This window comes from Diabrotica undecimpunctata, chromosome 7, assembly GCF_040954645.1.
Source record: "Diabrotica undecimpunctata isolate CICGRU chromosome 7, icDiaUnde3, whole genome shotgun sequence".
Taxonomy (NCBI): Eukaryota; Metazoa; Arthropoda; class Insecta; order Coleoptera; family Chrysomelidae; genus Diabrotica; species Diabrotica undecimpunctata.
The window spans coordinates 16,696,137-16,723,952 of NC_092809.1; the positions used below are offsets into that span (position 1 = coordinate 16,696,137).

Consider the following 27,816-nt stretch of genomic DNA (forward strand, 5'->3'; position numbering starts at 1 on the left):
ATTTTTGATTTTTTGAAAACTATGGTTATTGGACATTCCCCTTACAGCCTAACACTAATGCTAGCCTAACACTAACAATTTTGAACCTTAGACATTAGAGAATTATTTTAAGCCACCCCGTATATTTTGGCACCTGGCACCTTATAGCATTTATCTTTTATCTTTTGTTTGAAGTAACGATAGGTAGAATCGCATCGGTAAATGTGAATATTTGCGTTTCAGTACTTATCTCATAGACAATAAAGTTTAGTTTGTAGATTAATTTTTGTGTGGGAATGAGATCGGCAGATTTTAACTAAGATAATTCTGTTTAACAATAAAGGTAACAGCTTTCTAAAAATACTTTTAAAATGTTGAGTTTGAAATAAACATAAGTTATAGAATACGGTTCTTTTTGAATTAGAGTTATTTTGATTTTCTGAGAAAATCACCAAAAAAATTTCTTTTCCTTTGTACTTTTTTTTTCCTTTGAGAGCGCTTTTTGTAGCCTAGAAGCCTGCGGGAAATCTTCGATTTCCTCACCGAAGGTTCTCCAAGCAGCTCTTTGTCTTTGTCTGCAGACTTTTTTAAACTCTCTGAGATTTGATTGATAAGAATCCCAATCATCTTTAAGTTTGGTGTTTCGCTCTATTAAAAGCTGTTCTTGCTATCTTTCTAAGGTGTTCCAATTCAGTGCACCACCAAGAGTTAGTTTTGCGACTTTCCTGGACCATCCTTATTGGACAGGATTTTTTATAAGCATAGCTTATTTTGTTTTGGATAGATACCGTATACCTTTCCAATTCTGTATTAGTTCCTGGACTTGAAGCCTTTTCATTCCTCAGAGCATCTTCTGAGAGTCGGCTGTAGAGTTCTACATCCATCCTCCTAGGGTCGCGCGATTTGATAAGGCTTTTTTCCGGACTAATATTATAGGCTAAGCGGTGGTCAGACATAGAAATATCCTTCGTCGACCATCATCTGATGATCTTCTCCCTGCTGTGGGACCAGGGGTGTCTCAGTCTCAGCAACCGTCGTCGGTTGCCGTGTGTCTGAGGTTTCTGGTTCCGAGGAGGTATCCTTCACTTTGTTTGTGCTTGCTTTTAGATACAATGAGGTAAACGTGCAGCTCAGCTTCATTGCTCTTTTCCTAAGGACAGCCATGTCATCGTCTCCGATTCCGAAGGCAAACAGGTGTCCTTTAGGATCCTTTTTTTTTTTTCGTTAGATCTGTCTCATTCAAAAAGTCTCTGTTATCACTGAGCTGAAGCTTATTGTGTTTGCTGCCCATTGTTGTTTTCTACACCCAGTCTAGAATGTTTGTACCCTTGTTTGAACAGGTATTTTGCCTGATGTGTCCTAAATATACCAGGGTCTCCTCTTGGTTACTCATATAGTTTTTGTCTTTTACAGTCCAAGGTCTCATAATCGCATAATACATGTTTTACAGTTTCTAGAGGCTGGTACAGGAATGTACCGGCTGCAAACTTCCAAACTTCTGGAATGAGTCACGGATAAGTAAAAGATATACAATATGTCAATTGGCAGCAGGACGATGGGTTTAAAACAAATGCTTACTCTAAAAACACACAAAATTCATGAAAATTCATTATATAGGTATTTAAAAAGTTGATAACTATTGTGTCAAAATTTTTACAAAATTTATTATTTATCAACGAAAAAGCTAGAGAGAGATCGAAAACGCAAGAACTAGACTCTTTATAAATGTCAAACAAAACAAATTTAGAAATTTTGGGTAATTAAGAAGAAGGGAAGGAAATAATGATAGTTCAAGTTATTGTAGCTCAATATCCGAAGACGAATCTTCATTTTGATGATCGGACAAAATAAAGGGCGTGACTATAGACAAATTCACGAGAGGATTTCAGTACAGTGCTTATGAGAAGCGACGTTGTCGCTTAGGCCGCTAGGCACGTTCATAGTCTGCAGGTGTGATACAGGACCGCGTTGGCCCTCCTGTACGATAACATTAAATCATGCAATCCTATTAGAAGTAAATGTAACATTATTTACAACTTAAGATTTTGCAAATTACACAAAATTTAATAAAACTATTTTCTTTAAATTCTTTTTTACTAAATTATACAGGGTGTAACAACAGAACGGAGTCTACTAGGGAAACTGCTACAAAAAAAATTCGTAGCTCCGTAGTGGCTACAAATTTAAATTGTTAATTTATATACCGACAGGATATATACCACTGTTCAGCAGAGACACTGGCAAACGCTTCATGGATGAGTTGTTGAGATGGATCCATCTCTATTGGATTAAGCTCAAAGTGATAGGGAGGTTATCGTAATACTTCTACGCCGTATTTCTCGACCAAAGTTTCGATGTTATACTTGTATATATCTGCATAATTGTTTGCTACATCCAATAGTTCTGACTTTAACTAATCTTCTTCATAAAATATATCCTTCTCTCGTAACCATTCTTGAATTTGTTGTTTGTTCCAGGAGCTTCTTGGGAAATTTTGTTTGCATGAATGATATGGAGCAATATCCATTACTATCACATTTTTTTCTCCTTTTGGGAGGTTTGCGATTAGTTTATTTTCAAACCAGTCTTCGAAAAACTCGCCGTTCATTTCGTCATGGTAGTCGTCTGAATCTTTTTTTGCTAAAAATACACATTCTGAATTTGGTAGAAAACCTCTATCAGATCCAACATGTAACAAGACAAATCTCGGACCTCTTTGTTTTGGATCATTTAGACCAGTAGTCAAGCCTTTTAAAAATGCATCCCTATAACTGGTTATGGTTGAATCCATCCATATCCGTCCGATATTTACCCAACTTTCATCCAAATAGAAAATATTGTATCCTTGCTTTCGATAATTCTGCATTTTTCTAAGAAATTTATGCCTCCAATTTATTATGTCGATTTAAACTATATGGCACGAAAATTAATTGAAGAGTATGATATATGGGGTCTAGAAGTAAATAAAAAGAAAACCGAATGCCTGTGCATTGGAGCAGAACAAAAAGATCTCATATTAGACGATAACACTACGATAAAGCACTGCTGTGACTACAAATACCTAGGTATCACTATTTCACAAGATGGAACATTAGACAAAGCCATAAGAGAGAGAAATACGTCAGGGAGAAAAGCCATCACAATGTTAAACACCATTTTATGGGACCAATCCATCAGCAAAGAAAATAAAAAGAGGATATATGAGACAGTAGTAAAAAGTATCACTTTATACAGCTGTGAGGTGTGGCCACTGAAAGAAAGAACACTGTCAACGCTGAAAGCGACGGAAATGGATTTTTGGAGAAGAGCCGCAGGAAGATCTAGAAGAGAAAGGATTACCAACGAACGCATTAGAGAAATAATGAGAATCAAACGAACAATCACAGATGACCTAACAACAAAACAACTTATCTGGTTCGGACACATACAAAGAATGGACGAACAACGAATGACAAAAGAAATACTAAAGTGGCAACCAGAAGGAAAGAGAAAACGAGGTAGACCGAGGAAAAGTTGGAGCGAAGGAATAAATAAAGAACTGACAGAGAGGGCCATAGAAGAAGATCTATGGAACAACCGGTCTAAGTGGCGATTGGAAGTCGGAAAACGGCGGAGAACGTTATAAACCGACAAGAAGTAGTAGTATTTATTATGTCAGGAGGTTCCATCATTACTGCTTTCTTTCCTCTTTTTTCATAAACAAACCCCATCTATCGCAATAGTCGATATAGAGTACTTCTCATCGTAGGTAAACTCCCGATTGGTTTCCTTCTTGGTCCGTTTACGTGGGTTTTTCAGAATTTTGGGTCTCCATCATGATCCAATCCTTCCTAACGAATTTTCCAGACTGTCCTATCGCTAACACTCAGCGCTGTACTGGTTGTAGAAACAATTTGTGTTGGAATCAGATCGGAATTTGTTTTTGTTGTATTTTTTTTCTTCTTCAAGTGCCCTGTCCGTTGCGAACGTTGGCTATTAACATGGCAATTCTGATCTTGTTTGCGGCGCTTCTGAATAGTTCGACCGATGTGAGCCCGAACCACTTCCTCAGATTTTGGAGCTACGAGTGTTTTCTCCTGCCTGGCCCTCGCTTACTGTCTATTTTTCCCTGGACAATCAATTGCAGTAGACGGTACTTATCGTGTCTCAATATGTGGCCTAGATATTCAAATATTTTTGTTGTATATATCAACATATTCAAAATAATTTGTCGCGCATATAAATCTAAGATTTGTCCTTGTTTGAAACTTTTCAACCCTAAATGCTCCATATTTTTGACACAGTACATAAAAAAAGTTTAAAAATAAATTGCACTTATTTTTTGACAAGTTAACGTACCTTCTCGAATGCACACACAAAACATATTAAGACGACGTCCGAATATTTTCTGGAACAGTCATTAGGGCAAATCAGTGAATGTTAGTGCAAAATTGCAAGTGCTCCGTGTGTAAGGGAGAGTTAAGTTCGAATCCGGCTCTGCCACGTTGAGGCCAACGATGAACTAGCAACGCTGCAGCGTTTTCTTCCATTTGATTAACATTGTCCGTAAGAGCCAACGCAGAAATCTACTGGTGAATCCGAGCTTAGGTGTTTATTCTCGAAACAACAGCATGTAGAGAATAAAAAGATGAATGGATAGCAATGATCAACCACATTGCATGTCGTCATTATTCTGTTCCTATGTCCTTTGTGTCTTGCAGTATAAAGGAGGGAAGATCAGGCTCTTAAGAATTATAACTAGTTTTTCATGTATTAATTTCCATAAATAAATATTTTTTTTGGGCTGCTTGAAAATCAGTTTCTTTAAAATGCCATGAATCCTAAAACCCCAGGATTCTAATAGCAGTATGGTTTTCTAAATATTGGTTAGTTGTGTCGGCCTTTATAGAGTAGGGTTTTATTATTCTTTTTAATAATATCTTTTATTCTGATCTAACTTTAACATTCAATAATACATATTTTATTTTCTAACTTGTTTCGTATAAACATAAATATTTGCCTCACGCATACTAACATACAGAAAATATCTATTTACGAATATCTATTTGCAGGAATAAATTTTAGCTGTCTGTTGCACCTAACAAAATAATTTTTTAGAAAGTTCGAGACTGAGCACTAAATTTGAAATACGATTTTTCGGCTTCCAGGTTAGACGGAAGCGTTCGACAGTTAGCAATAAATAACTGGGGTTGTATTTGAGGTAAAAAACAAACGTCGTTATGCAGACTCCAGAATGGTTTTTAAGTTCGTTGACGCTTGATCGAGGGAGACATATTTTGATATTTAAATAAATATATATATATATATATATATATATATATATATATATATATATATATATATATATATATATATAAGCGGGGATCCTACAGCTTCTGCCGCTTCCCGCATTTCGATCGCCATCTTTTTCTATCTCTCCAGGTGTCTTCATCAATGGCTCTATCTTTCATGGTTTCTATAACACCTTGTATCCAAGACTTGGCTGGTCTTCCTCGTTTCCTTCTATTACTTGGATTGTATTCCATAGCTCTTTTTGGCCATCTGTTGTCGTCCATCCTCTGTACGTGTCCATACCATATTAACTGTCTAGTTTCTATTCTTTCAGAAGTTGTATGTACTCTATCTGTTTTTCTTCTAATTTCTTCTTATTTCTCTTTCTTATTTCTTCTTCTTATTTATATATATATATATATATATATATATATATATATATATATTATTATGATCTGCTTTGTTTTAATTTTTGTTAATTCTTATTAAATTAAACTAGATCAAAAACACATTACACATTGATAATTGGAGATTTTAACGCCAAATTGGGATTCAAACAAAATGATGCATAATCTGCTATGGGAACCCTTGGATTTGGTGAGAGAAATGAGAGAGGTAACAGGCTTCTTGACTTCATACATCAGGAAAATCTCTTTGTGATAAACTCATTCTTCGGAAAGAAACCCCAACGTAAGTGGACATGGAAGAGTCCGAACCAAAGAACAAAAAATGGGATTGATTTCATAATATCAAATCGGAAAGATATTGTTCAGGATGTAACAGTATTGAATAAATTTTCAACAGGGAGAGACCATAGACTAATTAGAGCAAAAGCCACTTTTAACACTGAAGTTGAAAGAACAAAAATGATCCTCAAAAAGAAAAGTAGAAGGTGGCTGTTCCCAGAAGATATAACACTTTACAAAGAAAATATTAAGACTAGTTTGGATACACACGACTAAGAGAATATCAGCATCAATGAAATCAACAATAATATTACCCAAATATTGAAAGAATCTGAAAAGAAATACTGTCCTCGTCCTGAAAACAATAACAAAAAATTAGGCCACAACACAAAACATCTTCTAGAGGAAAGAAGAAAAGTAAGGAAAAATCAGGATCATAACCAAAATGAACTAAGAATTTTGAATAAGAAAATTAAAAAGGAGGTTAGAAAAGATCTGAGACGATACAATATGATGGAAATAACTAGAGTAATAGAAGAAAACAAAAGCTTGAAAGTACTCAGACAGAGCATGTCCATTGGAAGAAAAAACGTCCACAAATTAAGCAATGAACAGGGGCAAATCATTGAGTATAGAGTTCAAATTATGAACACGATAGAGAGTTTTTAGAACTACAAAGAACTACAAAGAACAGTAATGTAACCGGAGTGGATCATTACCAAAGATAATCAATCAGGGATCTGAAATTTTACCGGACGTAACACCCAATGAAGTTCGAAGGTCAGTGCAAGAAATGAAAAACAATAAATCCCCCGGAGGCGATGAAATAGTGGCAGATGCCTTGAAAGTGGCTGGAAAAAGATTATGGCATGTCCTTGCCAAACTATTCACTAGATGTTTGCAGGAAGCAATAACACCAACCCAGTGGTATAACGCAAAAATTATCATACTTCATAAAAAATATTTATAAACTATTTACAAAAATAATTACGAAACGACTAGAAAATAAATTGGAATTTTATCAGCCCATAGAACAGGCGGGTTTTAGAAAAGGCTATGGAACAAACGATCACCTACTGGTAATAAAAAATCTTATAGAAAAATGCAATGAATATAATAAAGCACTAGCTTTAATATTTGTCGACTATGAAAAGGCATTAGACACCGTAAATCAACAAAAAATGTTGGAAGCCTTGACAGAATGCCGAATTGACTATCGGTATATAAATATAATTAAACACATATACCAAAACACAACAGCCAGTGTTAGAGTGGGTGATCGTCAAACCCAGAAATTCCCGATACAACGTGGAGTACGCCAGGGGGACACCATATCGCCGAAACTGTTCACTACGCTTTTGGAATATATATGTAAAAGGGCAAAACTGACCGACAAGGGCATAAACATAAACGAAGAAAAGCTTAGCCATCTAAGGTTTGCAGATGATATTGTACTAATAGCTGATAGGATAGATGAGGCCAAAGAACTTTTAAATCAGCTCTACCTTTCCTCGCTAGAAGGGGGATTGAAAATAAATATATCTAAAACCTAGATCATGAGATTCGCATAGGAAAAGATAACCAAACCATTGAGCCTCTCCATGTTATAAGACTGACTTGGGCAGCCTTCGGCAAGCTGGACCATATTTTCAAATCGTCTGATATACCAATATGCCTTAAAAGAAAAACGTTTAATCAGTGTGTTTTGCCAGTGTTAACTTACGGTGCAGAAACGTTGACCATGACAAGGAGAACAGTTCAAAAGATCCGTGTGTGTCAAAGGGTGATGGAGCGTGCTATGTTGGGCGTTTCACTACGAGACAAGATCCCAAATCGCCAGCTACGACAAAGAACAGGAGTGGCTGATGCAGTAGAGAGAGTAGCAACACTGAAATGGAACTGAGCAGGTCATGTGGCTCTTATGACAGATAATAGATGGACAAAGCGGATACTGGAATGGAGACCAAGAGATGATGCCTACCGAAGCAGAGGTCGTCCACCAACACGTTGGACTGCCGATCTAAAACGTTGTCATAGGAATTGGATGCAAGAGGCACAAGATCGAAATAGATGGAAAATTATGAGGGTGATCTATGTCCAGTAGTGGATAAGCGAAGATTGAATGATGAGATCAAATAATATTTAATTTCTCAGCTTTCCTACACAATAAAATTTATTTGACTTTCAATTCGTGACTTCTAGTATTTCCTGGATGCTGACTTTCTTTAGGATAGACGGGAATAAATATTATAACACAATTTGTAACCTTTTAAAACAATCACCATTTATTTTAATACCATATATAACTATCAACATAAAAATTGTATACACTGAATTATCTATTCCTCAGAGCAAGGAAACTTAATTTTTTTTCCCTTTTAAAACCAATTTATTTAATTTACTGTAAAATTGTTCTTATTAACTTTCTTAACAAACAAACAAATTTTATTATATGCAAATTTTCTGATTTATAAATTCAATTCTTTTTTATCAATTGCTTTATGATATGAGTTTAAATAAAATATATGGTGTACATACAGCGCTTATTTCACAAACAAATTGACTGACCTTTTTTATCTTCGTTCTGCGATGTCTCCCAACGGATACTGACTTAGTCTCCGGATTGTGATCCGGAAATAATGTCCAATTTTCCAAAACACGTGTGGCTCTGCTTCCTCCCTCCAAAAACTGTTACACAAAAAATAGCACTCGTTCAGTTTCTCTCCAAATTAAAAAAAAATCACCTCCGACTTGTTTCATAATGATAATAATGGGACTCTTTCCGCAAATTGCGTCTCCCGCCTATAATGGTTATCTTGTACAAACTTTATATCAATTTTTTTTTTTCTTACAGATTTAGGAGTCTCTTAGGACACAAGGAGTTTGAGATTCTCGACCTGGGTCTCGATTCGTCTACAACTATTCTGCTCACCAACTTAAACTCACACACAAAAACGTATACTTCTTTTTCACACACTGTTCTCAAATTGGACTTCTTGTTCTGGCTGTTAAAAACACAATAATGATTCCACACACTGTTTTCCGAATACACTTATTACAAATAAAACATTATATTTATAATATATTTATTATTTTATTTTCGATCTGTTTTAGAATCATAACAAATCCCCGCCTTTGCAAACGATACAAATTATTCGCATGTTGCAAATGATTTTTATTGGAGCAAACAAAATTTCTTGTATAGTTCCTTTTCTTTAGTAATTTTATTTTAAGTCTTTTCCTTCCATTATTCGTAATGTTTGTATACATCGTGAATGTTGTACACTCCTCTGATCTTTTCTGAATCTCTTCATTTATTAAATTTTTTTAGTCTCTTAAAAACAAACGTATCTCCTTTTCTTTTCCTTCTCCACATATTAATTCTCTTTGTTTTTTATCAGATTCCTGACACATGTTTATCGTATATTCTGTATCTTCATTTTTACATACCTTCTCTTCAAAAACCACTGTTTTTAATTTATTTTCTCTATTTCCGTTTATGCCCATCTCGTTCCATACATCTTATGTGTGAATGTCTTTTGTTATCCTTCTTTCTTTCGCAGGGCTCATCTCTACTTTTGAGGAATCCCATGTTTCATTTTCTTCTTCCTTTCTTTCTTCTTCTGGGCTCGTCTCATATGAGGAATTCCATGTTTTATTTCTTATTCCTTTGTTTGTTCTTCTTTTTATTGGCTCATCTCATCTTTTGAGGAATCCCATGTTTTATTTTCTTTTAACTTTTTCTGCGGCTTTCTCCTCTTTCTTCTTTGTCCTTGTTTCGTTGCCAAATTCATCTCCACCGTTTGTTCTTCATCTGAATCATACATTTTCCGTTTCTTATGTTCCTTGCTCTTTTCTAATTTGTCCTGTTCTTCTTCTTTTTCCTCCGTGAGTTTCATTTTCTTGCCCAATCGTACCTTTATTCGAATGCCTTCATTTATCGTTGCCAATGGTTGTTTATTTGCGCCCACTAAATTTACACTAGATATTTTGTAAATCAAATTTGTTAAATTATTTTCTTTCTGTTGACTAGCGTTATTTCCGATCCTGTGTCCATCATAATTTTAATTGGTTTCTCGTTGACAAATCCATCTACAAATTTTAAATTTATTCCAGTTCTTTGATAATTATTTCCTGCGAGTTTTATAAATTCCTTCGGTTGACAAAAAATTCCTGTTTGGTTCTTTGTTTCTAGTGAGCGCCTTCGTGAAAAGACGCCTGTTGCTTTTCGGTATTTCTCCTTCCGTCGCTCTGTCTTTCTTCCTCACACTCTTCTACCTGGGTATTATTTACCCCTCTTCTATTTTCTCTTGGTCTATCGTATTTGTATCGATTTTCTCGATATTCCAGTTCATTTTGTCTATTATTATTTCTGTTCTCTTGATATGTGCGGGTGGTATTTCGATTCTGGTTTTCTCGATATCTGTCCTCATTCCATTGCCTATTTCTTGGTTCATATTTTCCTCTTCCGTTTTCTCTATTATTGTTTTCGTTCTCCTTTTTTGTATAGTCCCTCCTATAATTTTGTCCTCTACCTCTGTATTCATGTGTTTCCCTGGGTCTGCAATTTTCGTGCGATCTTCTCGCCTTTCTTTCTCTCAAGCGCGAGTCTCTTATTTATAGGAATTGGCACAAACTATCTATATCTTTGTAATTTTGCTACGAGATATGGTCTTCTAGAGTTTTTTCAGAATGTCCTGCAATTAGTGCGACTAATTGCTCTGACGACTAATTATATTGTAAATGTTTTGCATTATTATATACTTGTAGTGCGTATGTTTTTCCTGAGATACCCATCCTATCATTGTATCTCCCATTTTGCAATTTTTTGTTGATTTCTAATTTTTGAATTTTTCCCCAGAAATAATTCAAAAATCTTATGTATTACATAATTATCTAAAAAAGGAAGAAAAAACACCATTTTAACCTTTTCTAATTAGTGTAGCTGAGGGACTTATTTCATTGGGAAGAAACCATGCTTTTGTTAAAAGAAAAGAAAAGTCTCGACTTCACTTGGACGTCCTCCAGCAAAGAAACAAAAAAAAATGTTCAACGTGGGAGATTATTTACCTTTCGAAGGAAAGAGCCGTAGAAGATGTCAACGATGTTCTTCTCAGAAAAAAGAAAAATGAACTACCACACTATGTCAGAGCTGCAATGTACCCTTGTGCAAGCCATGTTTCACATCTTTTTATTTTCATTAAATATTGATCTTAGTTTTAGTCCTTTTGTTGTTAAAATATGAGATTTTATTTGTATTTTCGATTTTTCTTTACTAAAATAAAGTAAAAATTTGGTCTCTGATGGGTTATCATATTCCCACATATATGTTCCAAAAAAGTCTAACTGGGACATATACGTCCCGAACAAAATGGCTGATCTTAAGGATAAAATTAATCTTAATCACTTTTATTTTTGCATAGTTATACGTTTTAAACAAAAAAAGGTATAAATTCCATAAGAAAATTTTAAAATTGTTGTACTATGTAGTATGTCCCAATGTCTTAAGGATATAACTAGATATCCAAGAAATAGGATTGGATAATAAATGAAATTCCTTTGAAGTTCATTTTTTAATTCCATTTTCTAATTTTCTTTGAATTCTGAAGATTACATTTATATTTAATTAAATTGACGCAAAGTTATCCATTTTTAAATGGTCTTTAAATTATCCATTTTTCATTTCATTCAAAAGGTCCATTAAAAGCAAATTCAACTATAGTTGTACTCTAATTGCGAGTAGGTGCAAGTGGTCGGGCAGCGCGACCCATCCCAACCCGAGTGTATCCATCAAAAGCACACATGACTAGATTTTTTATGGTTTTCGGAAATTGGGAGAGGGCAGTAGAAAAAGGGCTCTTTTTGGTGAATAATAGCGTGACACGGACCCGTACATACTCACCCCAGCTGGTGCATTATCACAAAAACGGGGATCATGACGTGTTTACCAACGTTAAAAAGATAAAGTTACTAAAGCGTTGGTCGGCCGATAAGCTTACGGAGCCATTTACATGCAAGTATTAGATTTTTTGCCGGACGTGACATATTTCGTTGGGGCTCATTTCGGTAAAGGATAATGCACTGAAGACGAAGTCATTATTAATTATGTCGATAACTTGGAAATTTATTGAACTTTTCGGAGATAGCTTGCTGACAGCTGGCTTTTAGGACACAAAAAATTTACTATATAAACTTTTCGTATATCTCAGGCGTTAGAAAGGATATCTGGCGATGTTATTATGTACCAAAAGTTGTGATAAAATTAAAAAGTCAAAGAATTGAATATATTAAATTAATATAATGATTATATAGTAAACAAAATTTCAAATTCTGGAGCAAATGTTTAATTAATCGAATAATAAATAAAATCTAGACTATTTTTGGTCACTGCAGATCTATAGTTTCATAGATTATGAAAAGACCTTTGATAAAGTCAATCACGGAAAATGAATGAAATGTTTACAAAAGAAAAAGAACATCGATTCCAATAAAACCAAAAGACATTTGTTAGTACGGAAATGGAGGACACTGAGACCATAAGAATTCAAAGAGAAGTTTGACAAAGTTGTATCCTTTCGTCATTACTTTTAAACCTGTAATAAAAAGAGATCTTTGCACGAGATCTGGATGAAGCACATAAAAGTATGAAAGTAACAGGAAGAATTGTTAATAAGATACCAACTAATATGCCAACAATACCACATTACTTGCCTTATACAATTCATTGGAGCTAGGAGAATTAACTCGCGTAAACAAGAATGACTCCATTCCGCTCCACTGCTCTAGACCATCCACTTTCCCCCCGATAGCGATCTGATGCGCTATAGAGGCTTTTTAATCAGTAAAGTCCTTGTCATGTGGAAGTCCTGGGTATAAGGCATCCCACACGAAATCCTACCCAGAACAATACAGGCCAGCGTAAGGTGCTCTATTCCCGCTATCTCTAGTGACTTATCATCGATTTGTATTGCTTGCTCGGTCCTCGAGTCCCCGCTCCGGGATAGGTCTAGTTCGGTGGGCCCCTCTTGATAATTTTTTGGGTTTTGTTAGTATTTTTTTTGGCTTGCGCCTTTTTTAGTGTTTCATTAATTTTTTTTGGTGGCGGAAGCCAGTTTTTATGATTTTTGTAGATCTTTTTAGGGCTGTCTGGAACATATAAAATCAACATTAGTAAATACAGAGCCATGTCAAAGGTTAGCACGTTTTCTTTTTTGGATAGAGCTACAATTATCTAGACTTTATTATATGTTTGCTAATGTTTGCTGTTTGGGTATTCTATGTTTCCATCTATGGAATAAATCATACCCTAATATCTCTAGCAGGATCTGGTTTGAATGATCTTCTAACTCGGTAAATTTTGTTCTTGGGGTTTTCTCCATCATATCGTTTATTAGTTCATCTAGCACGTTTGACAAAGCCTATCTTCAGGTATCCCCTAGCTTCGTACCTTAGTTCAGTGCTAGTTTTACATTTTTGATAGTTTCATTTACCGTTTTTATGACTAGCTCTTCTAGCATCCTTGCCAGTGCTTTTTGTGGTTCTTTTGATATAAGTATAGCCAAATCTTTTGCTAGGTTTTGTGTGGGTTTGGTGATTTGGGCATAAGAGTGACAATAGTTTCTTTTAAGTTGTTTTGTTCTGTTTCCTATTGTTGTTTGTCTGGGTCTAACCCAAGCAGGTACCCTTGGGCATTCCCTATAACTTGCCGGGTGTTGCCCTTGGCAGTTGTCGCATTTGCTTTTTGTCCTGTTGAAATTTGACAGACTTTGCTTCTGTACTTAGCGTCTTTAAAGCAAGCATTTTGGGCTTGGTGGAAGCCCTGAAAATTACATCGTTACGAGTAAAAAATTTTAAGAAGTGGATATCTCACCGCATTCCAAAAATTTCATAGACTGCTATCATGGATATGAAGAAGTTTAAAGACGTATTTTTCTGCTGAAACGTTTAAAATCACTAATTTTTGGTCAATAATCTCTTCGTCATATTACTATTTCGTCTATTGAAAATTCATTTTATGTAGTGTTTTAAAGAAATGCTTCTATACTGGCTCTGTATTATTTTTTCTCTATGACGATATGGCGTCTAGGAAGTAGTGTTACGAAATAGCGGTTTGTGGTTATGGTTAGCAGTCACAGTAAACAGTACCACCCATTGTAGCTCTTTCTTTGTAGTACTTTTAATGATATTTTATTTAAAGTATCTAATTATCTTAATTTTTTCTAATTAATCCCCTAGATACCGATCGTTTGTTTTTTCTCACGGATAACCATTATCTTTTTTCTTTATTGTTAATTCAATTCCAACGATTTTGTTTCTTTTTAACAGACTGTTCGGTCATGAAATATTGCTTATTTAATTGTTTGTTTGCATTCAAGGTTGCACAGTTGCCTTAAGCATTTAACTATTATCGAAAAGCAAAATATACTCACCATTTTTCGTCGTATTGAATAGTAATTTTTTCAACATGGTGAGTCTACTTTATCTTTTAGTGTAAGTCTGTTAGTAACAGATGTTAGTGACAAAAATATTAACGAAGAGGTGAGTTTGCGTAATTTTCGATAAAAATGGAGTAGGCTCTTTGATTTTTATTTCCTTTTTATTTAAGGCTATTTATGAGTCTTCCCATTGGACTCATTTATTGACTATCTCATGCATATTTTCATATCTTAGATCACATTCTCAATTTTTAATTTAAGGCTCGTCTTTAATGAGATCATTATTTAATGGTCTTTAATATTTATTTAATAATTTTCTCCATAGCTCTAATATATCATATTTTTTAAAGAAAAATTTTTTTCTGCTTTATTATCATGTATTTTATCATAATTTTAACAGAATTTTATTATAAATGAACCAATATATATTAATTGTAATGCTAAAAACAGTAATATAGTCATTTGGTAAAATCCTGTTGACATTCATTATTTATCTAGTTAGGATTGTAAAATAGATTGCCCTGTAAATGACCTATTCAAAACCCTGCTGTGTCGCCTTCCAAAAAAGCGATAAAATGCACATTATTACGACTGATGCGTCTAATTTTCAATTCTGTGAATAATTTCCTGGCGTATTGACCCTGCCATGAGCCCTAGGCACTTTTATGACGAGTTTTTGTATAATATTCCCATTGTTTAAAGCCGTAGTACGCATATTGGCCTTTTATTGAATAGCGTTCTGAAGTTTTATCCTCCGTTTTATTTGGAAAACTACGAAAATTTTAACGTTTTTTGAGTGTAAGTGTGTTTTTCCAACTTTATACTGCGCTCCAGTGCGTATCTTAAACTTTATGAGGGTTGTTTTATGAGCGACTACTTTTTGGAAATTCTGGTGGATGCAACTTCGCAACATTGAAACAAACCTCAATAACATAATATTCAATAAGACTAATAATTTTAAAATATTAGACAGTACATAAATGAAATCTAAATGTATAAAATAGCGTTCAGTTGTGGGCATGTCTATTATTTTTAATGAGAATAAGCCACAATTTTACAAGTATAAGCCACAAGTTTATTTATTTTCGTTTCATATAATAGGGAGTTAAAGTGCAGGGCAAAACGTTAACGTTAACGTATAATTTGAGAGCTACTCGTGCGCAGTAGAGAATACACACGTTTGCGTTAACGGGTCTCCGTTACCTTGCGTGCGTTTACGAATTCTCTTAACGTTATCCAAATTGTTCCGAGTATTACCGACCGAATGTCTGTCAAATCTCCGAAAATTAAAAACTTTTTGTTGTTTTGTGATTTTAACCAAAGATTTATCTTTTGTTTGTATTATTGTCACCTAAGAATAGTGAAAAAAAATTTAAAAAAAATGACGGAAACCAATTTCCCAATAAATTATTACCAAATACATGTATATAGAAGTACAGCATCGTCCATATCATTATCCTCGAAATCAGATTCCCCAAACATTTCAATATTAAGGATATCTTCCATTCAAATTTGTAAACAATCCACAACAAATCTGAGTAAAAGTAAGGTTAGAAACACACGTTAGACGTTAACGTTTTACCGTTTTACACTTCACAGTTAAAACGTATAATGGCCGTAAACGTAATTTCTTTACGTTTACGTTAGTGTTAACGTTTACGTGTTACCTGCACTTTAACTCTCTATTATTTGTTTCATTTTGAGAACGATTTCAAAAGAGAAAATCAAAAGTTATATACTTAAATAAAATAAACTTATTTAAAGTAAAATTGTGGCTAATTCTCAGTAAAAATAGTTTATTGTATTAACACGCAATAGTATATTGTATTAAAGGATTACATATCATCCATTCTATCTGAGTCGCTGTTTGGAATTCAGGAAAATGGCCATCTGATTGGTGTATCTCAATTTATATTCCGCTACACAAAAAAGGAACTGCTACGACATGTAAAAACTAGCACACACTGTCACTAATAACACATGCTATTAAAATCATAAAATAAAAACCTATCTACATTACCAAATACCTCAGAAACAAGCGGGGTTTGTAAAGTGTAAACTGAGACAACTCATTAAAAACTCTGGAGAGTTTTAAGTACCTATGATTATATGCTTCGTTGACTATCAAAAAGCATTTGATGGTGTATGCTGGATAAATCTGTAGTCCATTTTAATAGAAATAGGCACACCAATGCACCTGGTAACACTTATTAAAAATCTGTATCAGTCCAATATAGCAACAGTACGACTAGATCAGAAGTTCTCAAACCAATTCAAGACTGAGAGAGGTGTTAGACAAGGATGCGTGTTGTCACCTGACTTATTTAACATTTATGGTGAACATGTCATGAGGATGGCTTTAGATGGATGGGCCGATAGAGTAACCAGCTGGTAAGAAAATCTCCAATTTAAGATTTGCTGACTACAAGACAATTAAGATTTAATTTCAACATAGAGCACCACCATTCGCTTGTACTTACTTAGTTCTCGTTCTTTGGACTCGTTTTTTTGGAGCGAACTTGTGGTAAGCTCCACAGAACAATTTTATAAGATTTGGTTTCATTCAAAGCTTACCACAAGTTTGCTCTCAGGAGTCCAAAAAGACGATGCTCTCTATTGAAAACAAATCTTTACTATCTTTCATATTTTTTATTTACTCACGCTTATTTACTCACCTAACCACCAGTTAGTTGAGTTGTAGTAGACAGTTCGCGATGGTGTCGGCCGATATGCGCTCGACAGTTTTGCGCCCTTACCTGAAATCGGCCGGTTTGCGCTCTAACACTTTCTTAATGGAGATGTATAGCTAATTATTTTCTTATATCGACCGTTTTGCGCTCTCTTGTAATCGACGGTTAGGCTGGTAAAATTAGTTTTAAAAAATCATAAAATTATAAAAAAATAAAAATAAACCATCTTCCCTTCACACTTTCATTCAGGTTTAGGACTGTCATAGTTTATACATAATATAAACATTGGCGTGTTTAGAAGATGTTTTTTTTTTATTTTTTCATTTTTTTTTCGTTTTTTTTTAATTTGTTATTTTTTTTTTGTTTTTTTTAATGTTTTTGTTTTTTTTTCGTTTTTTTTTTCAAACTTTTTATACAGTAAAAAAAATTCTGGGCAATAAAAAATTGTCTATTTATTGCAGCTTCTGGATATATGCCAATGTCCTTAAACACAACCTTAAGTCCCTTGTATCTTTATATTTCAGTAAAGTTTTGGATATTCTTTCATCAAGATTAATATATGCCGCTTTCCTTCTAGATTGAAAGTAAATCGATCATAAAGGTGATCACAATATTCTGCTTCTTTAACTAGGCACTTCACTAATAATTGGAATACATTGGGATGTGGTCTTATCAATGTATTCAGACGATGATTCCAACCTTCTAAAACGTTATTACTGCGATGTCTTTGATCATGGCAATTCCACATTTCCTTGGTAATGTGAGTATTTTCTAACCATTGTTTGACAAAGTAGTCATAAAACTATATCATTTTTTCAGAAATAGGAAAGGTTTCTTGAATGCATAACCAGCCATCACCGATATTTTCTATGGGTAGATACGCTAACGCAGCACACATTCTTATGTGCAAACGTATCTCTTCGTTGTCCATATGTTACCATACTCTTTGTTAATGACTTAAGTAGTTACCAGTTCGCATTATCAGGTAGAAAGGAAAGTTAGTTCCAGCGATCTCTCATTTTGGGAATTCTAGTTACTAATTATATCTAAACAATTAACTTCCAGGTGGAAGGATTATAAACAGAGGTATTAAAGATTAAAGAACACTCTGTTGTTCGACAGTATTAGAAAAATTTAATAATTTTGTTAGTTTTGATTTGACATTTTTTTTTCAAATCTAAAGGAAAAAGATGTTTCTATTTATTTGACATGTTAGTTTGTTCATTGCAGGTTCACCAGACTATTATTGTAGAATGAAATTAAAATGTTATTGCAAGAGAGCACAAATCGGCCGATTAAGGAAACTATACCTAGTAGTTAGATATTTCTATTATGAAAATTGCAAAGCGCAAACCGGTCGATTTCAGGTAAGGGCGCAAAACGGTCGAGCGCAAACCGGCCGTATTCGTCCGCGATGGGGTTTACTTAGAAATTGACGTGTTATGAAACACGTCTGTTTGCTTTTAAAATTGTAGAAAGCACATATCTGGTATTTTACCGAATTGATTTCGAAGAAGTTTTATTGGTTTTTAATTTTTTTCTTTTGTTGTCCTAATTTTCAATTAGAGTTTGCTTTTTCGTGTTTTTCTCATGTTTATTTCGTTATGTGTTGTTTTATTTATGGAGTATTCTAAAGACTAGATTTATCAGTTAATTTACCACTAAGCAATATTTATCCTGTTTGTTTATACAAATTTCATAACGCTTAAAATCCTTTTAGACTATGCGAATTTACACTGAAAATTACGCCTGAGATTACATGTCTAGCTATAGAGTTTATTTAATGTTTTACTTGCTATTTTTTATTGGATTATTTGTATTTTTTAATTAGCGTATACCACAGTGGTTCATGTTGCAAATTAATATCAGAAAATACTTACCAAAAAGACATGCACAATCGATACAATTTACGCTAATTGGTGTCCACTTACCTGGAAGAAAAAAATATGCTTTACATTTATATTTTTAAAAATTTATGCAGTAAAAATGACGCAATAATCGCTGAAATTTTACGCATAAAAATTGATATCATAATACACACCCTCCAACCCACGTATTTTGTTTTCAAACCATGTGCAGTTGGTACATTTATTTTAAAATTAAACTATATTATATTCGCCTAACAGAAAAGTAGAATATCAACACTACGGACGCGTGATATATTCATTCCCAAAATCTAGAGATGCTGAAGAGGTATCTCCTTGTTAAAAAATCACTTATACTGTAACTGATTATATACAAAAGCGTATCATGAGTAACAAGTAGAAACTCACAAGTAACGACAATCTACACCTCTAAACAAAGACGTAAGACATCAACTGAAGTAAGTAAATTTAATATTATTTTGACTCTATTATAATAATTGTTATGATGATAAAAGGGTTGCAAGTGTCAGTCCATAATTGAAAAGATATATTAAAAAGGTCATTGATCACAATCTAATATTTACTTTCAAAGTTTTACAGAAGCGATCGGTTTCGAGGCTTTCCTCGAAAGCCTCGGAAGGATGAGGCCTTATTTGCCTCATCCTCAGGCCCAGCAAAGAGATTGTTTTGTTAAAAACCAATAATATAGATATCGCCAATAAGAAGTTTTCCGCTTACATCCAGGGTACTGTCTGTCTTCATCTTTTCCTTATGACACTATCATTGTAGTGAGGTGATATGTTGATCATTATATACGTATGTAAATAAAAGGTCTTACTGAGTAAAGAGCTTTAGGTCTTTACCTTGTAAGAACCTGTGACAAAAACAACAAAAAAAGGACATCATACTGCATAATATCTGATTTTCCATCTTCCATAAGTTTTTAAACTATATAAAGTCCGGATGTGGCAGCTTATACTGTATGTGTATTTGTCTTTAACTACTTTGAATTTTATTACAAACCAGAAGACAATCCTACGTTTTTAATAATAAAAAACTTTGACAACAACAACATATATAATAATCAACATATCAGCTCACTACAATAGATAGAGTCATAAAGGAAAAGATGAAGACAGACAGTACCCTGGATGTAAGTGGAAAACTTCTTATTGCCGATATCTATGTTATTGTTTTTTAACAAAACAAACTTTTTGCTTTGCCTCAGGATGAGGCAAATATTATAAGCCTCGAAATCGGTCGCTTCTGTAACACCTTGAAAATAAAGATTTTGAGTATTGACCTTTTTAATATATCTGTTTAATTATCTATTATCTATCTATTATCTATTATTTTATTAGAATATTAGCCTGTAAATAATATTTTGCAGGTTTGTATACACAGTTACTAAAACAAATTAATATGTCGGACACGGATTCTGCCGATAAACTCGTAAACATACCTTTATCTCCCCCTAAAAAGAGATTGAAAAAAGGCCATTTATCGTAAACGTTAAAGAAATAATTGTAAACGTGTATAAACACGAGTTACAAGAAAATCTGGCTTTAATATTGTCCGCTGTTGAGAAAAGAGTAGCCGAAAAAGTTGGAGTATCGGATAGTTCTGTGTTTATAGTTATTAGAGCGATAAGAAGAATAGTGCATCAATTCTTTTTTAGAAATGAAATTCCCACGATAGATAGAGTTCTACAACAGGTCAACGACGACCCAATCTACCTGATTTTAAACGTACTACTTTTTACAAGCTTTTGAAAAAACTTCAATTCAAATTTGAAAAACGTGACAGGAACAGTATGCTTACAGACAGAGATGACCTTGTAATCTGGAGAAGAGAATTTTTAAGCCAGATAAAAGATTATAGGAATGGCAATCGTAAAATATATTATTTAGATGAGACTTGGATTAACGCCGGTCATACTAAATGAAAAACATGGATTGATAACCTCATCAAGACAAGCATTTTTGGATGGACTCTCGACAGGTCTGAAAAATCCATCATGTAATTCCTGGACCCCGTTGTCCAAATATTTTTCCTAGCAGGATGGCTCATAGAAGGGCATATCTGGATTCATTTCGCATAATGTGTCCAAAGTACTGTAACTTTCGAGATTTTATGGTGGTCAGTACCTCTCGGTTCTTCTTCATTCTTCTGAGGACCTCCTCATTGGTGACTCGGTCAGTCCACGGGATTTTAAGTATTCTCAGATACAGCCACATCTCAAATGCTTCCAATTTTCTGCACATATCTTCGTTCAAGGTCCACGATTCAACGCCATAAAAAAGAACAGATTAGACGTAGCATCGCAGCATTCTTACTTTTATAGCAAGAGAGAGGTTGTGGCTCTTGAAGAAGGCCCCCATCCGGTTGAAGATGGATCTAGCTTTTGATGTGGAAATGAGTAGCAATGATAAATAAAAGATACCAAATTATTAAATTATTAGAAATTACATAGACAAAATGGAATATTTTAAAAATGAAAAAATGTAACCCATTTTACTCATTGTACCTATGTAGTTTTCCAGTACTTATTTTTCGTAATTGGATATTACTTATATGTAATAGTAAAAAGTTTTTTTCATCATTTTCAACGAAAACCTTTCGTTTTACATCCGCAAAGTATGTTCTTTTGTGCGTTGTTGCCTATGCAATATTGGGGACGATCTATCAATGGATTCATATATAGTTTTGTCTCCTGAATCAAAATCTGAAAACGGCATTTTGATATGTCGAACCATCTTCGACATAACCGGCATCAAAGTCAAAAATAGTGACGTCACAATTCTTCTAAATATACATTCGTTTCTGCTGACACAAATAAATGTTAAATCGAAATCGAAACGTCGACTTAATACATTTTATTTTTTAATGTTAATGTAATGTTAAATGTATAAGTCTATCTACCCAATAATATATGTATAAGTATTTTCCCTAACTTTTACACAAGAAGAGGTTTCTTTTTTATATCATTAATGATAATATTATTACTTATTTCCAAATATTGGTCTTAAAGCGTAAAATGTATAAAAACAACTTTCTATTTTTTGCCTTTTGATTAATACCACAATTATCTAATGATGTGTGAATGACAGTTTACAAAAACTAACATTAAAGTATACATTAAAGTATACTTCTTTGAAAGATTAATCATTGATTACTATTATTTTAACAGTAATCCTAAAAATTATAAATTAATTCATTTCAAATTTAGATGTTATAGACTGCTAGAATCTTAATACAACCCTGTACAATTATATAAATATCAGGTTTCGCGTGTTCTGTACATGCATTTGTTGACGGCTACTTTTCTGTTAAATGAATTTAGATAATTTATTTTAATAATCATTGCCAATTTGGTATTTTCTATTTAATATTGTAATTACTATTTTCTCTACTCCTGACCTATATGAATGTAGTGTTTAAGCTGTTCATTTTCTTGGCCTTTCTTTTTGGTTTCAGAGAGCATTATGATGAAGAACTTGAAGAACCATATAATAAACCAAAAATAATGACGGTAATTTAAAACACAGAGAATATAGAAGATATTTAGGATATATTAAAAGAATGGAAAAGAAAAGAATGCTAAAAATGGTACTACCACGAGAGCCAATACAAAACAGAAGAAAAGGTAGACCTAGAAAGAGATGGAAGAATAGCATATATATAATATATATATATATATATATATATATATATATATATATATATATATATACATATATATACATATATATATATATAAATATATATATATATATATATATATATATATATATATATATATATATATATATATATATATATATATATATAATGTTACTGTTAAAAAACACTTTAAAAATTAATAAATAAACATTTTTAATTTCCCGCTTAATTTCAAGTTGGTAATACAGTTGGTAGTACTCAAAATTCATAAACAGTATTTTGTGAGACGTTATTTTCAAAGTTGTTTTTTGTATTTCCTCCAAACTATTTAAACAATAATTGTCCACCCACTTTCTCTTTCTGCTCGTGAAATGTGACTGAAATCAAGCTTGCAACGACGACTGTTTTAACATGTCGTCCTTCATTTTGTTTTTAACTTTTAACGTATTTATTAATTTTTAAAGTGTTTTTTAACAGTAACATTTTAAAGTTTAGTTGCAACTTCAGTATTATCATGTTATTTACCGTTGTTGTTTACGCCACGAATCTTACATTCGGGTAAGTTTTTTATAGTTTTTTATAGCCTTTTTTTGGCACCATTCAAATTGTTGCAATATAGTAATTTTCTTTGTAGACCTTGATAAAGGTGGTAAAAAACCACCGAAAGCTTGGATTCAGAATAAATAGTACGCCTTAGCAAAGCTCTATTTTTTATTGACTACCACACCCAAAAAGAAAAAAGTATTTACATATATATATATATATATATATATATATATATATATATATATATATATATAGTAAGTTTTTTATAGTTTTTTATAGCCTTTTTTTGGCACCATTCAAATTGTTACAATATAGTAATTTTCTTTGTAGACCTTGATAAAGGTGGTAAAAAACCACCGAAAGCTTGGATTCAGAATAAATAGTACGCCTTAGCAAAGCTCTATTTTTTATTGACTACCACACCCAAAAAGAAAAAAGTATTTACATATATATATATATATATATATATATATATTATATATATATATATATATATATATATATATATATATATATATATATATATATATATATATATAGACTTACACAAAAAAGTAATATTTAGAATTGGAAAGAAAAGGCATGGAACAGAAATCAATGAAAGAACGCGGTAAAATATCGCGAAAAAGTCAAAACTTTTCAGCTCTAGGCCTTTCAGGCCTGTTAAGCTTTATAAACAAAAATAAATATGTATTGATTATATAATACCAAATTTTAAAAAATAATAAACTTTCCATGACGACAACTAGTCCTGATACACACATACATATATATTTGTTTTGTCTGAAAGGTTAATAAACCTATCTCTAATATCTAGCTCCAAATTTATACTCCATACTTAAGTTCTCGTTGCATGCCTAGAACGTATTGTAGTTCCCAACTTATTAAGATACCTATTTCATTATATTTACCAATTTAAATCACGTTCTAGCTTCCTCTATTACGTCCCTTAATAGAGATGGTTCATTGATTCTCATAATGATGAACTGGAGATTCATTATTTTAATTAAAAGGACGTTACGCTGTAGCCGCATCTCAGTCATGAATAAACGAAATTGAATGAGATTAACATTCAAAGAGATTTAAACGACTATATATATATATATATATATATATATATATATATATATATATATATATATATATATATTGATATGATCCGAAAATGTATATAAAGAAAAATTAATAGAGAAAAAGAAAAAGACAAATTATGTTATAAGCAGAGGATATTTAGATATACGTTTTAATTTTATTGTGTTGTGAAGTCATATGGTTTGGTGAAGAAAAGAGACTTTTCTAATTAGGATAGGTATTTAAGATTAGTTTAAATAAATAAAATGTTATATTGAAATATCAAATCTACCTTCATTTTTTCAAGGATTAATTTCGGTTACCACGAAACAAGTCATTAAGGGTATTCCTAGAAAGTAGAAAGTTTTTGTCTGATATTTTTGTGCACAAGTATGGAAATTGGAAAGTCTTAGCGTTTGAAGAATGGAGTCGAGGATGTTAATTGGTCAACAGAAAATTATGGAAGGGGTTGCGAGACGAGAATGATTTTTGAAGTAGAAAAAGGATCATCTGCTGTTGGACGGGAAGTGAGGAAAGATCAAATCGATAAGTGTGTGTTTTGTTTTAAACATTGAAAGAAAAGTATAGATTTTGTGAAAATAATAGTGTCAGTAAGTTTTGAAAGTTGATTTTCCAGATGAAAAGCTCAAATTGGAACCCACTTGGGCTGATGTAAATTTAAACTCGGAATGTTCAACGAATGTCTCTTAAAACTTGACCACTGCAGTGGTTAGCGTACAGAGGTGCCACCTGCTTTGGTGGCCATGAACGAAAACAATTTAATAATATCGTTTTCTGTTCTCTGGGCTATGCGAAATATGTAAAAGATTAAATCTTTTAGCAAAAGCTGCTGCCGCTTTGTTGAATTAAATGGCCAAATATATAGCCTAGGAGGACAAATTCGTTAAACCTCTCGTACTCGAATCGGTATAAATATGTATTATGAATCATTTCGGCCTATCCCAGCCTCATCAGCCTGTATCAGCCCAAGTGTTTGATGAGGATGGGATATAACACTTTCCGCACATTGTTCACTTAGCTGTGTCCTTAGCCATTCTGATTGCTTTTTGATCTGTTTGTCTATTCTTTTGTTTAATGTCTTGTCCTGATCTTTGACCTTTCGCCTCTCTTCCATCATATCTAGAATCTCATTTATTATCCAAAATATTTTCTTAATTTTTGGCGGTTTGAGGAACTTTTCTTGTATGTCTTTTGAAAGTCTATGAAATTTTTTCAGCTCCTAGTCTATTTAATCCGTTTGAATACCGGTATTCAAATTGCTACGTATATACTGTTTTACACTCTGTTCTGTGCGTTGGTCTTTGAGTAGCCTGATGTCGTATTTTGGGTTGACACTACGTTGAATCTTCTTTAGCCTGACTTATTCTTATTTTACAAATAAGTGGGTTATGGTCTGACTTGAGATCGGCTTCTGGTTATGTCTTGACTGATTTAATGCTGTTACGGAATCTTTTATTAATCATAATGTAATCAACTTAATTTCTGACTATGTGGCCTGAAGTAACTTGAGGTGATTTCCACATGTATAATCTTCTGTATGGGAGTTTGAAGTAAGCGTTAGTAACTACAAACTCTTCTTCTAATATAAATTCACCCAATTGGTCATGGTTCACTCATTTCTTTCTCCAAGCCCAAACTCTTCTATAAATTTTCCCGATTGTCCCCTACCAATATTGGCAATTAAATCACCCATAATCAAGATTAGATCCTTTTTGTTAAGATGTTTCAAGGTGTCGGATAATTCATTATAGAATGCTTCACTTATGTCGTCTGGTTTGTCAGCTGTAGGGACATATACCTGGATAATGTTAGTTGTTATTGGGTACCAAGATGAAGGAGAAGAATTCTTTCCGAAATGGGTACAAAGTTTTTAAGATGTCTGGTAGTTTCTTGATTTAAAATTGTATCTATTCTATTTTCGTGTCGTGCGTTGGGGTTACTTGAATAATATGTGATTACTGTTAATTTCACATTGCCCAGAGTTTCTCCATCTCATTTCGCTTATTCCCATGATGTCTATTGATAGAAAATCCATCCTCTTGATTTCATTATGAGCCAAATTACTAAACGTATGCTGAAACATATTTATGAAGGACTCTGTTCTGAATTGTCTAAATCAGAGGAAATTGCAGAAACATGTTTTTTAACCGGAGTGCCCAAAGCAACCTACTACTTTGGGCAGAGGTTATAGACAGAGGAGAAAGGATTGTGACAAATTCAGATAAATAGAACCGCACTTAAATGGACCTATAACCAGAACAATATACAAAATGTATGCGTCTAATATTTTTTAAACTATTGAAAGCCTTCGAAGTGAATTGGTTCGAAAGGACATTCTCTTATGTTCAACAACAACACTTCGATTATTTCTTCTCTTTGACCACCTGAGCTGATTTTCGTTATAAATTAGCACTGTAGAAATAGACCAATTAAAAATCACTTTCTCTATCAGAATTTTGTAATCCACAAAAGAATAATTTTCAGCTTTCGTGTAACGATTCTGTGTGCAAGCCATTTGCTTTAATTACTTTTCCTTGATTAAATTTACCGCCATAGCAGGTGTTTAAAAAAGAATTTCTAAACAGTATACCAAACTCGACCGCGTAAAAATGTTGGAGATATACATATTCCTGCCACAGGCAGTCCGGAAATTTGAATAAACCTAATCAATCTCCAGTAACTGTGATAAATTTATCACGATCTTTTTCACAATAATAAATCGAAAGAGAAACATTGATCACTCGCTTTCTTCGAAAACCGCTGCTGGAGGCGGTTTAACTTCATTTTCCGAGGGAAAAGTTCCCGCGAAGGGCCAAGTTAAATAAAAACCTGTCAGAATATGAGGGCCCCCAAACAACACACAACAAACAATATTTCAAAAGAATTTCGATTTCACTAAATAAATGGTTTCAAATTTTCTATTGTCTCCCAAAAATAGACTTTTCAGCGTTACTGAAAATTTCATGCTTTGTGCATAGACATCGGCGTAGATACAGTGTTTCAAATAACTTACTCCAATTATAACGTATTATTTTATTAAGATATTAGTATGTAGACTATGTGTTATGAACAAAACTTTTAATATACTGTAATAGAATGAATTATGATCAAAATATGTGGCAATTATATACAAGTCAAAAATGTTCTTTCTCACTAATAAAAACTCTATATAGTTTTTTCATTTTAGCAACCTTTTCACGACACCTGTCAAAATTTGAGCTTCAACGGGTCATAAGAAGTTTACAGCATACCATAGACGTACAGTCCATCTAATTTAGATACCTTTGCACGTCATTATCATTGACAGAGATCGAAGTTGACATCGTTGCCAAAGTATAAAAAAATCCTGAATCCATTTTAAATCAAATAGGTCACAATTTAATGTAAATAAATACAAACAAAACAAGAGTTAAAAAATAATCTTGTTAAAAACAATTTGAGCCGCTTGTATGCGTCGTATAAAGATGTAAAATGGAATACTTAAACAAAAACAACACGTTTTCCATTACTTATTAATAGACTTCGGCAAATATGCAAATAAAAATGTAGAAAATATACGCATAAATATGCACGTGTTTACCCGAAAATA

General features: G+C 33.1%; 1 protein-coding gene across 1 annotated transcript; it reads right to left on the minus strand.

Annotated features, from left to right (window-relative positions):
* Positions 1-2,392: 2,392 nt before the first annotated feature.
* Positions 2,393-2,845, minus strand: LOC140446286 (uncharacterized). Its single transcript, XM_072538823.1, has one exon. The coding sequence runs from the start codon at positions 2,843-2,845 to the stop codon at positions 2,393-2,395; it is 453 nt and encodes a 150-aa protein (XP_072394924.1).
* Positions 2,846-27,816: the final 24,971 nt, after the last annotated feature.

Coding starts and splice junctions, on each gene's coding strand:
- LOC140446286 (XM_072538823.1), bottom strand. CDS start 2,845: ATGCAGAATTATCGAAAGCAAGGATACAATATTTTCTATTTGGATGAA.